General features: G+C 46.3%; 2 protein-coding genes and 1 long non-coding RNA gene across 3 annotated transcripts; 2 read left to right on the top strand and 1 right to left on the bottom strand.

Annotated features, from left to right (window-relative positions):
- The first annotated feature begins 1049 nt into the window (after positions 1–1049).
- On the top strand, positions 1050–7201 carry rcl1 (RNA terminal phosphate cyclase-like 1). The gene is made up of 9 exons (XM_057017943.1): positions 1050–1249; positions 1605–1676; positions 1974–2149; positions 2720–2794; positions 2905–3029; positions 3469–3594; positions 3791–3947; positions 5924–6027; positions 7028–7201. Exons 1-9 carry the CDS (start codon positions 1120–1122, stop codon positions 7179–7181), a joined length of 1119 nt encoding a protein of 372 aa, XP_056873923.1. The 5' UTR covers positions 1050–1119; the 3' UTR covers positions 7182–7201.
- LOC130516754 (uncharacterized) lies at positions 3123–4874 on the bottom strand. Its single transcript, XR_008947574.1, has 3 exons — positions 4737–4874; positions 3412–4091; positions 3123–3264 (listed from the first exon to the last, which is right to left on the bottom strand). It is a non-coding gene; the product is annotated as an uncharacterized LOC130516754 (long non-coding RNA).
- A 459-nt stretch (positions 7202–7660) lies between the features above and the next one.
- Positions 7661–14609, top strand: si:ch211-282j22.3 (ER degradation-enhancing alpha-mannosidase-like protein 3). Its single transcript, XM_057017942.1, has 21 exons — positions 7661–8120; positions 8282–8638; positions 8747–8792; positions 9025–9125; positions 9215–9254; positions 9363–9475; positions 9573–9726; positions 9811–9945; positions 10080–10185; positions 10263–10360; positions 10446–10571; positions 10655–10738; positions 10869–10952; positions 11031–11155; positions 11233–11398; positions 11642–11799; positions 11909–12020; positions 12164–12337; positions 12414–12579; positions 12655–12846; positions 12934–14609. Exons 2-21 carry the CDS (start codon positions 8517–8519, stop codon positions 13167–13169), a joined length of 2538 nt encoding a protein of 845 aa, XP_056873922.1. The 5' UTR covers positions 7661–8120; positions 8282–8516; the 3' UTR covers positions 13170–14609.
- The last annotated feature ends 39 nt before the right edge of the window (positions 14610–14648 follow it).

Here is a 14648-nt window from a genome sequence, read left to right as displayed (position 1 = left end):
GTGGCTGCTGCATCATCTGGTACAGGAATGTCAGTCAGTGACATTTTAACTGAGAATTTTGAACTGAGAAGTCACAAAGCAGTCATTAATACCACCGTGTTCCAAACATTGTTCTGGGGACAGAATACTAAAATAAGAATCTGAACCAAATGACCCTTTAATTTTCCGTTGATACAAAGTCGGTGGCCTGTAGCCCACCATCATCAGAGTCTTTCACCAGGGTTGCTCCCGTTAACGAGTGGGATTTTATTCCCCAGTTGTAATCAAAATTTACCTTGTCGATAAGTTTTAGTGGCTTTGTTGGATATGAGAGAGTGTAAGCTGGATAAATGAATCCTGAGAGACTTCCAATGTCCATTTATATCTTTTTTTTTTTGGAAGTAACTAATTTTCCAAGAGAATTAATTGTTAAACAGACCTGCAATACCTGCTGAGTGGTTGGTTCCATGGTAACATAAAACCTAACTGGTTGGACCAAAACTATTCATCAGTGTTGTTGGAGTGAGTCTCTAGTAGCAGAACAGAAAACATCTTTATCGTGTTTGTTTGTTTTTTACTTTTGCAGAAAATGAAAAGTTTCTTTCATTTAATGTCGCCTCTTAAGCCCTCAGTGATACAGCATACAGATCCAAATGAACCAGAAGCATTCAGAAAACAAACACACAGAAAGGAAAAACTGCACAAACAAGACTTTCTTGCTTGATTACTTTGGTGAAAAAAAATAATAAGAGAAAGAACAGGTCCATTGATGCCTTTTAGTCACTGTCCACATAATCTGATTGTATCTTAAATGGTTTCTTAGTGAGAACCACACACACCCACACACACCTCTCTATCTATCTATCTATCTATCTATCTATCTATCTATCTCTATCTATCTATCTATCTATCTATCTATCTATCTATCTATCTATCTATCTATCTATCCATCTATCCATCTATCTATCTATCTATCTATCTATCTATCTATCTATCTTCAAGTAAATAAAATGTTTTCTTTTTCGCTTTTTTTGTGATGAATTTTGACCCTCCCGCCCTGCCGTATGCCCCCTCCCACTCTCCTCTTCCTGGATAAACACACGTGGATTTCCAACGACGACAGTCAGAAACAACAACAGAATGACAAGCCATGGGCTCGTCTATGAGGGTTGCAATTTCTTCAGGCAGAGGCTGGTTTTGTCCACACTCAGCGGGAAACGGGTCAGAATCCGAGGCATCAGGTCTTCGGACGACTGCCCGGGGCTGCGCGGTGAGTCGCGAGCGCACGCTTCGTGTTGCGTCGCAGCTAGCTTCGCAGTTAGCTTCGCGGCTAACGCGCTAGCTGTTACGCAGTTGGAAGTGTTGTGGCGCTGGACTCGGACGGTGGCGCAAATGATGGCCTGGCGCTGTACATGCTTGTGAAATCCTCACAAACTTTGAGTCAGAAGTCTTCTTAAATAAAGTGTTCGGATCGGGGGTTTGTGGACGTTTTCATTGAAAGCGTGCAGAGATGTTCGAAACTTCTCACAGAAATATGGAAAACAGCCAGCACTTTAAATTCATTTTATTTGTAGTTGTTATTGTGGAGGAGAACAAAAAGCACTAACCTACCACTTCTTTTCCAGATTTTGAGGCCAGTTTTATCAGACTGCTAGATAAAGTCACGAATGGCTCCAAAATCGAGATTAATCAGACAGGTGAGTGTCGTAATGAAGTTACACCAGGGAAGGCTTTTCAAAGTCTCCCTCTAATCAATATCGTTACCAATCTTATGTCTGTCGCCAATATAACACGCCAAATCTTCAGTAAGAATCCTCACTGACACCTGAAATGTTCCCAGACACATAAAAAAAAAAGCCGAGCCCTTTTTAACTCTTTATAATTATTACATTTATTTGTGAACACCATCAGAATTTGGCTGATCGCCCCCCTATAAATCCTCGATAGACGGACTCATTTTCAACCAGTAAAAGCTGAATGTCTCTCTTTTCCAGGTACGGTCTTGTTCTACCAGCCGGGCTTGCTGTATGGTGGTTCTGTAGAACATGACTGCAACACCCAGCGTTCCATCGGGTACTATCTGGAGGCTCTTCTCCTGTTGGCTCCTTTCATGAAAAGCCCCTTGAAGGCCACTCTGAGGGGAGTCACCAATGACCCCGTTGACCCAACGGTCAGAACGCGTTTGCTTTGTGTCTCCTCATTTTGATAAAATGTTCCTAGCGTAGGCTGCAGAACCTCTGCCGTGTGTGCAGGTCTGTGTTAGAAAACACACCTTAAACCAACATTTACGGATGCTGGAGGTGGAGTTGATGAACACAAAGTTAGACCAAGTTAAGGCCTCGTGCCCGGAGCTAAATCTATGTTTGCCTAAACAAAGAGGGAATTATATGCCCTTTCGTGCAAAAATTAACGTTTGTTTATTGTTTTTGGTAGTTGGGGCTTTTAAAGAGAATTTGCAATGTGTGTACTGCTGCTTTAAACAGAGGAGGTATAGAAATATCCAAAGAAGAAGGTACCCGGTGCCCTTAGCTGTCCTGTGTCCATTAATCCTTGTGATTTTTAACTTGACTGTTTACTTCACAATGTCAGCCAACCACAGATGGAAGGGCAGATGGAGACGTGAGCATATTTGAAGAGAGATGTTGCCATGGCACCAGTGATGAGCATCTTGTTTGTTGAAAATGCCTTTTCTGCCTCTTTAAAGGATGTCTTCCATGATTTATGCTTTTTTGTCCTGCAGGTCGACCTGCTGAAGTCCACATCCCTCCCGCTGATGAAGAGGTTTGGCATTGAGGGAGAGGCGTTGGTTGTCAAGGTGTGGGTCTGTAGTGGGACTGTGGCAGCTGCCGCTTTCAGATTTAGTTCTAAGAAAAGATGTTTTTCGTCACTTAATATTTGGTGGTACATTTTTTGCTGTCTCCTCAGGTGGTGAAGAGGGGTATGGCACCTGGGGGTGGAGGAGAGGTGTTCTTTTCATGTCCTGCCTGCAGGTCGCTCAAACCAGTCCAGCTGACTGACCCAGGAAAGATCAAGCGGATCAGAGGAGTGGCGTATCCATCCCCTTATCTAGCAGCCTAATCTTCCTCTGTAGGCACCTCACTCCAGTTGTTGTAGTATGTAATTAATTGCATTCAGTATCTTCTCTTAATTACTTTAAACATAATGGGTTTTTTTTATACAAGATGGTTTCCAGGGGTTCAATTGCTTCAGATGACCTGAAATAACTTAGTTTTGTCCAGTTAAGCTGAGGTCGCAATGGAGCAACGTCTGCACCGATGGCGCCCTCTAGTGGTGATAGCAATAGTGCAGGAGCACGATCAGCTCAGACATCCATTTCATGCATTCGTACAGATGGTGTTTAAGCAATGTTTAAATTATTTGGTTGATTTTTGCTTAATCCCATGTCAGTAAATACTGATTGTTTTAACTTACCTCATCATACTGTAGTTCTGGTGATGTAACAAATTGTCCTTGACGGTCGGAACGCAGATATTCTGTTAGAGTTTCTCCCCAAATGGGAAACAGGATAGTGGAGTCAGCCAGGAGTGTCCTCAACCAGTTCCTCCCAGACATTTACATCCACACGGACCACATGAAGGGAGTCAACTCTGGCAAGTGAGTATCTCAGCTCCTAAAGGTCTGTTTATTGGGATTTAAGGTTATTTCATAGGGGCAGTAACCCAGTTTAAATATACATTTGTGTTCTTCATTATCTTTATCCTCATTTATGCAAAAGAAGGCTTTTACAAGTGAGACTTGGCTGAGACAGCAGCGAGGGACAAGGGGGATTAAATGTGCTGAATGACGGCAGGTCTCCGGGTTTTGGTCTGACTCTGGTGGCGGAGACGGTGAACGGGTTCTTCCTCAGCGCTGAGATGTCGTCCACACCGCAGGGGCAGGGAGACTCCATACTGCCAGAGGACCTCGGCAGGAACTGTGCCATGTTGCTTTTGGAGGAGGTTTATCGGGTAAGACCTGCTCGTGGTGTGTGCAGCCACCGGCGTGTTTGTGCTGTTGGCTGTTGGGACGGGTGGTTTCACTTTAGGATTAGGTTCCATGTCACAGCTGTTGAGCGTCCTGCAGCTGGGCGGATCAGAATTCCTGGGGAATACCTGGGAGATGCAGACAAGAGCAACAATGACAGTTTCTTTGTGTGTTTGCTTGCATTCCCCGGCAATTACCACAGGCTGGAATGTTAAGAGATGCAGCGTTTCTCAGAATAACATATTTTCATGTTTCTAAAAATTGGCCAGTATGTTTTTGAATCTTTTAGATAGGCTATTAAATGTATGTAAGAAGTAAAGGTGGGATTAAAAGTGTTTAACTGCAGAGGAACAGATGAACCCTCACGGTTGACCCGAGGGAGGCTTTTGCCCTCACGTTGACTCTCGGTTGGTTCGTCTCTGGGCTCAGGATGACAAATATCGCCCCTCTGAGGCATCGGCTCAGCCACGAGGACGGTCACACAAGACATTATTTTGTTCACTCGATAATTACTCGGGGGAAAAAAATCGGAAGATCTTTAAATCGAATTTGGATGCTACATTCAGTTGGGTCAGTGCCGAGGTCAGTGACCTCATTGGCAGCCTCGGTTGATCAGACGGCCCCTCCCTCATGTGGTGCAAAAAGCCCACTTCATCAGAATTAGTTCAATTTGAAGCAGGGACTCTGACTTGCATTTTCCCCCACACAGCTCTGCCTCCCAGAGGAACCATGTGAGCCCAGTTAGCTGGTCATGGTAGCTCTCATTAACTCACACATAGAAGATTGTTGGCCACATCCTCCCTCCTACAGGCAGCAGCCACGATGGCCAACAGCTCGCCAGCAGCCACGGGTGGCGTCGGATTCCTTTTGTTTCTTCACTTTGTGACGGTCGTGCAGGTAGATGCCGAACTTTTAGAACAGAGATTAGAAGAGAGGAGGAGCAGCCCGGGGGGGTCTTTGTGCGTGCGCGTGTGTGTTTGTTTTCTGGTTAATGAGTACAGGCATCGTGGGCATCAAAACTACTAGAGGAACTTTTGTTTTAGGAACGACTTAATACCCTGGACAGTATAATCTATTCAGATCTGGCCCTTGAAGTTCTGTTCCGTGTTTCTGCCTCTTGGACTGTCTGGAGGAAAATGGGGGACTTTTCCAGGAGCAAGATCGATGGCCGTTGGTCTCCGGGGACATCCCAGCCGTCTCGTGTTTTCACTGATGCAACGGATCAGGAAAGGAGGAGTTGTTAGCTGTTGGCACGGAGAGACGTGGTGCTCAGACGCGTCTGCTGTCGTGCTTTAAGTCTGCTGACCCTAATAAAGGTGAAGCTTTGACGGCGGGTTAGTCTGGTTAAATGTTGCCCTACACCTAGAAGTTTTGGGGTTTATATGTTTTTAGGGTCAGTGCCTGTTGCTGTTCTGAAGGTAGGTGAACTTTACTGAATTTAATGATCCAATTGAATCCATCTGAAGCAGGAATCAGCATAGCTGAGCCGAGCAAACAAACACAGAATGGCCATGGTTGTTCGGTGTCATGCTGCTATAATTAAATCATATTCCTGTGACAGAAGAGGACTGGGGCCAGTAGCTGCAGTTGGGTTGATAACGCAATCAGAAAGTGTCTGCTTGAGTTCTGCGAGGAGAAGCGGGCCGTCCGGCAGCCTTCCTGGTTCTTCTGCGGAGTGTTGGGGTGGTGTTGCCCTCATCATAGTCGTAATGTCATGAGACTGGCGCTCTGCTGGTCGGGATGTTCAGGCACCAAACAGGAATTGCCTTTTCAGGTTTATGGGTGCTGTAATGTTTCAGAATGCTCCAGCTTGTGTTGTTGGCTCTGTTGACCATTAAACCGCATCGGTCTGACGTCAGCTCAGTTGCTGACGTCGTTTCCCCTCAAACACAATGACCTTCATGATGTTGTTGTTTTAATTAAATGTATTTGCTCTGCCTCCTTTCTTTGCTGGTTTTAGGGCGGCTGTGTGGATTCGTCCAATCAAAGCCTGGCGCTGCTCTTGATGACCCTTGGCCAACAGGACGTGTCAAAGGTTCTGCTCGGACCCCTCTCCCCGTACACGTAAGCCCCACACACACACACACACTTTGTCCACATGTCGGATGTTTGGATCCAACTTTTGTTATTGTTTTACTCACAGTTCCAAAGTTCTCACCGGTTTGTAAAACACAAAATAGAGGAAGCAAATATGTTACCAAACCACATGGACATTCAGGAAATGTCTTCAGTTCACAGCCTTGGATCACGGCTCCTGTCCTCCAACATATGTTGGTATACATTGTGAACATCATGTCCAGATGTGCTGAACGTCTGTTTTAACTTGTGAACAAAGTCGTGTGTGTGTGTGTGTGTGTGTGTGTGTGTGTGTGTGTGTGTGTGTGTGTGTGTGTGGTGTGTGTGTGTGTGTGTGTGTGTGTGTGTGTGTTTAACGGCCTCCCTGGGGCTCAATGATCAGGAAGGGGAGCAAACTATGAACTGTCCATTTTCAGTTATCATGGTACCGCTGCTGTGTCCCTCTCAAGTACAGTACTATGATAACTGAAGATTGGCAGTGCCATCACAAGACGCTCCTCTTCGTCAGGTAGCTGCTGAAAACGCAGCATTTTCTGTTTGTGTTGGCTCCAAATCAGCAGTTGAGGCATTAAAAACCAGTCCAAGCTAGTGACGCTACTGTTGGAACCTTTTGATCATATGTCGGTATTTATTTACGCACAGAAGAAAATAGGTTTATCCACTGGTTGATGTTCAGTTCTTCCACAGCTTTTCTTCGCTTTGGTTCGTCTTGTGTGTTCCAGGCTGCTGCCGCTGCCCTCGATGGGAGGGCAGATGTGTGGAATCGCTCCCTGGGGCTCAATGTCGTCCCTCCGTCTTTGATTTTAAAGTCCAGTTGTAAAGATTCTGTCAATCAGCTTTTTCTGTATAAATGAACCTCTGGGTTTCTGAAGTTGGCCGGATGCATAGATTTATTGCATTTGACTGCAGCATCGGGACACGTCTACAGCTCTGGGAGAATTGTGCCACTAACCAGCTTCCTCCTGTCTCTCCCTGTCTGTTCCTTCAGGATTGAATTCCTCAGACACATCCGAGATTTTTTCCAGATTATGTTCAAGATAGATGTTCAGAAGCCTTTAGAGGACGAAAGGAAAGGAGGAGACAAAGTCCTGATGACCTGCGTAGGAGTTGGTTACAGCAACGTGAACAAAACGCTTAAATAAATATTTTTATATTAAACATGTGACCTTGTGTCTGATTTCCTGAATACAACGATTTGCTTTTGTGTTTTCTGCTTTTTTTATTTGTTAGTTCATGTTGGGAACATTTTACAGCATGTTTTATCATTGACATCATTGTAGAAAGTCAAGACTTCTCGTCTCGTCTCTTAAATGTTTTATCCCCTTTGTGGTCACTGCGAGTGGACACAATTCATTGCAGGGCCTATAGGAGCATTTGTGGGTTCAGTACCTTGCTCAAGGGTCCCTCTGCAGTGCTCTAAAGGTGCTCTAACACCTTCCCGTACTACCAGAACACCTAAATCAAGACTGTGTATGGCAAGAATGTGGCGTTGCCACCCTCTACTGGCTAGTTTTGGTATTATAGCCACCGTCTTCTTCTACTACTACTATTTTGGTACATGTACGTTTGGTACTTCTTCCTCTATTCCGGAAGTCAGAAAGCATCGTTGTATTGCACTGCCATCTGCTGGTCAGCTTCGGTATTACTCGTATTTTTTGCTCTTTCCTGTACACATCGTTCGGACTACAATTTCAAATGCAATTTTAATCCAAACCTCATATGGTCGCGCATATAACAGCTTCATGGATGTAACGCTGATTTCTCGTTAGTTGTATGACGGTTTGCTGAGGTTTCTTCTCACAAACATCATCGCGCTCTCTGACAGCTCGGCACTATCTCATAATACAGTCTGAATAAGCGCCTGGTGACGTGTTATCCACTTTTTGACACTTGTATGATAGGTGAGCCATTTGTTTTAGAAAAAAATATGTAATGAGACTAAGATGTGAATTAATCCCAAAATTTGTAACACATTGCACAACTGCAAAGTGGCATTTTGTTAGCCGGTTAGCAACTAGGAGCCTCCCAGCTCATAAGGCCAGCAAGCGTTAGCAACTGTTCCACATGATGTCATTCATTTGGTAAGTCTCCATCTTTTTCTAATTACGTATTATTTCCTATGATTGTACACTTTAACGCGACGCTTATATGTGCGTCTTTTTTTTAAAGTACCAACAATCATTGTTGACCGATGCTGTCTGAACTGAAGCTAACTTCGTCTATTGTTTACATGGACCCGCAGAGCTGAAGCGCTCCGACGGGATCACACGGATCACCACAAATGGAGCTTGGAGGCAGCTAACGTTTAAGTCTCCAGCTGACCCACCAATACGAGGATGATCTGGGGTCTCAAGGGGGACCGCTGCCCTCGAAAGACAGTTTGATTTTGAGTTGAGGTTTGGACCAAAAAGGACACTTGCTGTGTTCATCAATGATAAATCTACTGCTGGGTCTTCGTGGGTAGAACAGGCAGAAGAATGGTGCAGCCTTTTCCCAGCACCAGGATGATGCTGAAGATCCTGCTCATCAGCAGTTTCGTTGGCTGGGTGAGATGTCAGGAGAGTCAGACGATGACACTGGAGGAGAAGACTGTTATCAGGTGAAAACCAGCCGTCATGCACCAATAACCATTGTCATTACGAGCCTCAGGACTACTGTCTGTGATGTTATTTTCTTTTTAATAATTGGTTTTATCTTTTTTGCCCAGGGAGCAGATACTTGAAATGTTTGACCACGCATATGGAAGCTACATGGTATGTTCTTGTAATGAATGTAATCAAGCCTACATGCATTATTAGTAGCTTGTAGAAGTTATCTCCAGTTTACTTCGACAAAAACGAGCACCTTCAATAGACAGGAGACTCTGAATTTTCCCTCAGTGAGAGTGAATGTTGTGTGCATGTGTGTGTGCCCTGTGATGGACACGTGGCAGGGTCCTGTTAAATGTCCGTCAGTTTTGCTTTGACCGAATCGTCTCTGCTGCAGAAAAATGCCTACCCAGCAGACGAGCTGATGCCTCTGAGCTGCAGGGGCAGAGTCCGTGGCCAGGAGCCCAACAGAGGGGACATTGATGAGTCCTTGGGAAAGTAAGTGAGTTCAGGCAGAGGGCGGCGAGCTAACGCTGCGTTGGTGACGGCTCTGCTCTGCTGTTTCACACTCTCATCTGTTTCTGCAGGTTTTCTCTCACTCTGATTGACACCCTCGATACGTTGGTGGTGAGAATCAGCCTATTTTCCTCTGCTTCCAAGCGTGCAGGTACTTTTGAACGTCTGTATGACTTCATGTTTTTTCAACCCCCCCCTTCCATGTGACCCTGAGAGCAGGTGTTAAATAAACTCGATGAGTTTGAAGACGCAGTGAGGAAGGCTGTGAGCGACGTGCGCCTGGACAACGATGTGGTCGTTTCTGTATTTGAGACTAACATCAGAGTTTTGGGGTACGAACCTCAGTCATTTTCTTGCTGCTTGTGTCTGTGCGCTGAGTGTTTAATCAGAGGCCACGTCCACGCTCTCATTGTACCGTCGTCTCTCCAGAGGGCTTCTGGGAGCTCACGTGATGGCTGACCTGCTACGTCAGCGAGGGGAGAGGATGCAGTGGTACCAGGACGAGCTCCTGCACATGGCCAAGGAGCTGGGACATCGATTGCTGCCTGCCTTTAACACCTCAAGTGGCCTTCCGTATCCCAAGGTCTGCCTTGTTTCATTGTGAAGCACTGGACCCATCAAGTGGACGAAAAGCTGCTACAATAATTGTCATTGTTGTTTTCCACAGGTAAACCTGCGGTATGGAGTCCTGAACCCACTTTCACGCACCGGCACCGAGTCGGACACCTGCACCGCCTGCGCCGGGACCATGATCCTGGAGTTTGCTGCTCTCAGCCGACTTTCAGGAGAGTCTGTGTTTGAGGTATTTTACAGCTCTCAGCTAATGTTGCCACATATTCAGGTATTAGTGGCTGCAACAGGCACGCTAACATTCGAACACATCTGTTAGCATGAATGAAAACCTTCCTTTCTGTAAGTAATACGGGATGTTTTCAGGAGAACGCACGTAAGGCCCTGGACGTTCTCTGGGAGCGGAGGCAGAGAGGAAGTGACCTGGTGGGAACTGTCATCAACATCCACAATGAGGAATGGGTCCGCAGGGGTGAGACCACAGTGGCGTGATGCCTCAGGCTGCGTCACGCAGGCCTGACCTGACTTTCCTCTGGATTCTGTGTCCAGACAGTGGCGTTGGTGCTGGGATCGACTCGTACTATGAATATTTGATGAAGGCCTACATACTCCTCGGAGACAATGTTTTTCTGGACAGGTTCAACGTTGTAAGTCCTCCAGCCACTGTATCCTTGTATTGAAACCTTCTGTCATCGCTCTGCTCACGTCCTCACCATCGTATGTGTGCGACAGCACTACAGTGCCATTATGAAGTACATCAGCCAGCCTCCCCTGCTGTTAAACGTACACATGCACAACCCCACCGTGAGTGTTCGCAGCTGGATGGACTCTCTGCTGGCGTTCTTCCCGGGTCTGCAGGTCAGGAGAGGTCCCTCATCACGTGGAATAGTTGGCATTAAACACACAGCACAAGGCTCCAACAAGGCTCATTCTTCACGCAGGTATTGAGAGGAGACCTGAAACCAGCTATCGAGACTCACGAAATGCTTTATCAAGTCACCAAACAGCACAAGTTTCTTCCAGAGGTAAATAATCTGCACGTCTTCATGTGGCTGAACAACAACCTGCTCAGCAGTAAGGCAGAAGTGCAGAGCTACACACATAGGTGTGTGTGTGTGTGTGTGTTTTCATTTCATTTCCTTCATCCTTGCGCAGGCTTTCACTACAGAGTTCAGAGTTCATTGGGGTCAACACCTTCTGAGACCAGAGTTTGCTGAAAGCACGTACTACCTCTATAAGGTGAAAGCTGGAAGCTCCGTGTGAATTTGGATCTGATGTGTCAGAGGTGTGGTGGAGCTGATGTGTTGATCCCTGCAGGCCACTGGAGACCCCTACTACCTCAGAGTGGGACAGTCCATCGTGGAGAAACTCAACGCTTATGCCAGGGTGCCTTGTGGATTTGCTGCTGTGCAGGATGTCCGGACAGGCATTCACGAAGACAGGTGTGATTCCAGCAGGTGGAACAGTGCGTTCTCTACCTCTGCGGCTGAAATCACTGCATGTGTGTCTGTCTGTCCAGGATGGACTCGTTCTTTTTGGCTGAGATGTTTAAATACCTCTACCTGCTGTTTTCTGAGAAAAGTCAACTTCCCATTGACATTGATGAATACATCTTCACCACTGAAGCTCACCTTCTCCCCGTTTCTCTGTCGACCACCAAACCTTCATGTCAGGGCAACAACACAGTAAGAGCTGAAGTTCATTTCTTCCCTCCTCACATCCCCGAGATCACTCTGCGTGACGAGCATTTACTCAAACAGAAATAAGTTAGCAATCACTTCCTGCTCGGTAAACATTGGAAAGGCAGCTGAAACCAAAGGGAATCAGGCCAGATTAAATTCTAAACGTCTTCACACACACACTCGTGCAAACCTCTGTTGATTCAGCGAGCCGTGAGTGAGGGGCTGAATGTTCTGGTTCTGTGACAGGAGGCCGCTCCCGTCTTTCAAGAAGAGGATCTGTTCTCGCACTCGTGCCCCAGCATGGAGACCTTGTTCCCCAACAACCCATCATTTGCTAAAACTATCAGGGATGGCTACAAGTACCTGACCGGGGTAGGAAGAGCTTTCCAGCCTTTGCCTATCAGGTAACAGCTTTGTCCAACTGCACGTGTGATTTCACGGCTCTGCCATGATTACATGTTGATTTCATCATACAATAATGTGTGTGTGTGTGTGTGTGTGTGTGGTGGGCAGGGAGATTGAACTCCCGCTCCAGGATAGTAGCATGGAGCCGCTGGAGTTCTTGAAGAGCATGGGGATCTCTCTCATGCCTCTGAATGAGGCTGCTCGCTCCAGCATCCAGAAGGTACTTGAGTCACGTCGCTTCGTGATCTGACTTTCTGTCCTGTTGGAAAGCGATTTTTAAAAACACCACTGATAGAGAAAGTCTTATCAACCATAAAATGTGAATGGGTGATGACCAAATATGACGCCCACATGTGCTTCCAGGAGCAGAAAGGGGTGTACCATGTGAAACTAGTGGCGGAGATAAAGCAGACACCAGAGGAGGAGGAGGTGGTCCCTCATGTTGTCCAGCTCATCTCGCCTCCGTTTCTGGGCAGGACCGTTCTCACAGCCGGGCCTGCCAAGTTTGGAATGGACCTCACCAAGCGCGAGCACGGGGTGAGCTTCAGTCCTCATGGAATGTTTTAAAGAGCCTCAGAAGCTTCAGTAACACGCTCCGCCTCTTGCACCACAGCTGAAGGGCAGCATCCTGAAGGCCTCACCCTACACGGCGTGTGGGGAGATCGTTAATGCCCAGGAGCTCAGAGGGCAAATCGCCCTGGCGCTCCGGGGGGACTGCATGTTTGCTGCAAAGGCTCGCCGGCTGCAGGAAGCAGGCGCAGTCGGAGTCATCTTTATAGGTGAGCACACTGACTCAAAGCCTGGGGACAACACGAGGTTGAGCTTCGAATAAACTCCTTCTGTCCCCCTTCAAGACCACCACGAGGGAAGTAACAGTGAGGAGACCCCCCTCTTTCAAATGGTGGGAGACGGGTACGCCACTGATGACATCCGGCTGCCGTTGGTGTTCCTGTTCAGTCGTGAGGGCGCCGTCCTCACGGCTGCTCTGGAGGAGCATCAGAACGTGGACGTGCTGCTGCTGCCCAAGGAGAGGCAGCTGGGACGCGGTGAGGACCCGAGACCTGCTCACTCTTCACTGTTGGTGGTGTCATCGCTTGTTGGGGCTTTCTTAGACGTTCCGCCTTATTTTCCAGATAATGTGGAAAAATCAGTAGGGATGAACATCAAACTCCGCCTGGCCAAGGAAGAAGTAGGAGTGGAAGGGCCCACTTTAGAGTTCCTCTTGAGCGAAGGAGAGGCGCTGGTCAGGGAGGAGGAGCAGCAACAGTTCTGCACAGAGTCGTCAGGAAAGGACCCACCTGAGCTCTGCTCCACTACAGCTTCATCTCAAACCCTCAGCTCTGATGGTAGACTCCTCCCGGCTCCTTGACCGTGGCTCTTCCCAGGGTTCCCCAGCGTTCAGCCTCTGATCGGCAGGTGCTGCAGAGCTGTGACTGATCCGGCACCCGACCAGGACACAAACCTGTTTCATGTTTTATGTTTTTAAGTACTTCGCTTTAGAGAGCAGAGTGGGCTTTTTGGGCCAGAGGAGACTAAACTAGGTAATCAATGTGAAGAAAATGAACATATATTTATATATATATTGCACACTGCAAGAGTAGAAGAAACACACACCAGATTTCTTGGCTCGGTTCTCTGTAACCATCACTTTTACTATGCTAATCTACTTGTGGGGGTGTTTTGTTCACAGAAGAACCAAGTAGGTCAACTGATGCAGAATCAGAACAGAAAGGCTGTTCCTCCCCTGTCAGAGGCAGCAGTGGGATAAATTATGGAACTTTAGCCCTGCGAGACACGAGAAAGGCATTCCAGCGTATCCTGAAGTTCCAGAATTATTGAAGTAACAAGCCGAGAACACAAGACCGTGTCCAGGAAGTTCAGGTTGGTGTGGGAGGAAACTGCAGCAGCTTGGTTTTAAATGTTGGTGAATGAATATTTTCTGAGCTGGAGGAGGTGAAACCTCTGTTGAATTTGATGCTGAAGGAGAAGAACTGGGGCCACTTACCTGAGCTCATGAGGCTCAAGTGTTTTATACTAACGGGAAATGAAATAAAACAAACTTCAGGGATTTTCAGAGATGCTGTTTGCATGTTCGGTGGAACGTGTGTGAGTGTGTTCTGCACTCAGTGTGTGTGGGTGCCTGTGTGTGTGTAGAGTAATTTATCTGATCCTCATGGTGTAGGAATTTCTAGAGTCTACGGGGTTGACCACTGTGGGCTTTTGAATGCAATCATAGCATCTTCACAACATCTCAGAAAGACCAAAGCTGGTTTCTTTGTGCCTGTCTCTGCATTTGTCCCATCTAAACTCTGCACCTGCTCAGAAAAGTCTTAATCCCTTCACATTACTGGACGATAATGGGGTCTGAAATGTTTCTGCAGATATTCTTTCACATTAAAACTACAAAATCTAAAGATGGCTCTGGTGTTTTCATCTGAAAGAGCCATATACTGCAGGTAACAAAGAAATATTTCAGTTGTCTGTCACCAGATTTCCTTAACTTTATATTACATCATTATGATTAAAGCGTTACATTTTTGAGCAGCATTTTTACTTCACCGTGCTAATGTGATAAAGTGGAATAGCTCATCAATTCTGTTTGTGTGTTTTATTGGTCTGAAACCTGTGTATTATTGTATGAAAACAATATGTTTAAAATGTGTATTATCCTCCAAATAATGCACTTCTTTTAAGGTGGTGAAAGTTTTTTTTATGGATGTGAGAAAGTACTAACACCATAGAAAATAATGCAATTTTTTGTTGGCCATTAATCACTTTTTGTAAAAATAAACTTGAAATCTAAAAATTGTATTTGTTTTAAATATATTCATAAAAGCGTTGGGAGGGA

Source organism: Takifugu flavidus, chromosome 20 (assembly GCF_003711565.1).
Source record: "Takifugu flavidus isolate HTHZ2018 chromosome 20, ASM371156v2, whole genome shotgun sequence".
In the NCBI taxonomy this organism is placed as follows: Eukaryota; Metazoa; Chordata; class Actinopteri; order Tetraodontiformes; family Tetraodontidae; genus Takifugu; species Takifugu flavidus.
Note: the sequence above shows the minus strand (reverse complement) of the source record. Positions and strands in the feature narration are given on the sequence as shown.

What these genes read in the sequence shown, in the direction of transcription:
- rcl1 (XM_057017943.1), top strand. Translation starts at nt 1,120, where the DNA reads ATGACAAGCCATGGGCTCGTCTATGAGGGTTGCAATTTCTTCAGGCAG. An exon ending in AATCGAGATTAATCAGACAG is followed by an intron (nt 1,677 to 1,973) that starts GTGAGTGTCGTA and finishes TCTCTTTTCCAG; the next exon opens with GTACGGTCTTGTTCTACCAG. An exon ending in ATGACCCCGTTGACCCAACG is followed by an intron (nt 2,150 to 2,719) that starts GTCAGAACGCGT and finishes TTTGTCCTGCAG; the next exon opens with GTCGACCTGCTGAAGTCCAC.
- si:ch211-282j22.3 (XM_057017942.1), top strand. Translation starts at nt 8,517, where the DNA reads ATGGTGCAGCCTTTTCCCAGCACCAGGATGATGCTGAAGATCCTGCTC. An exon ending in GTGGCCTTCCGTATCCCAAG is followed by an intron (nt 9,727 to 9,810) that starts GTCTGCCTTGTT and finishes TGTTTTCCACAG; the next exon opens with GTAAACCTGCGGTATGGAGT. An exon ending in GGAGAGGCAGCTGGGACGCG is followed by an intron (nt 12,847 to 12,933) that starts GTGAGGACCCGA and finishes CTTATTTTCCAG; the next exon opens with ATAATGTGGAAAAATCAGTA.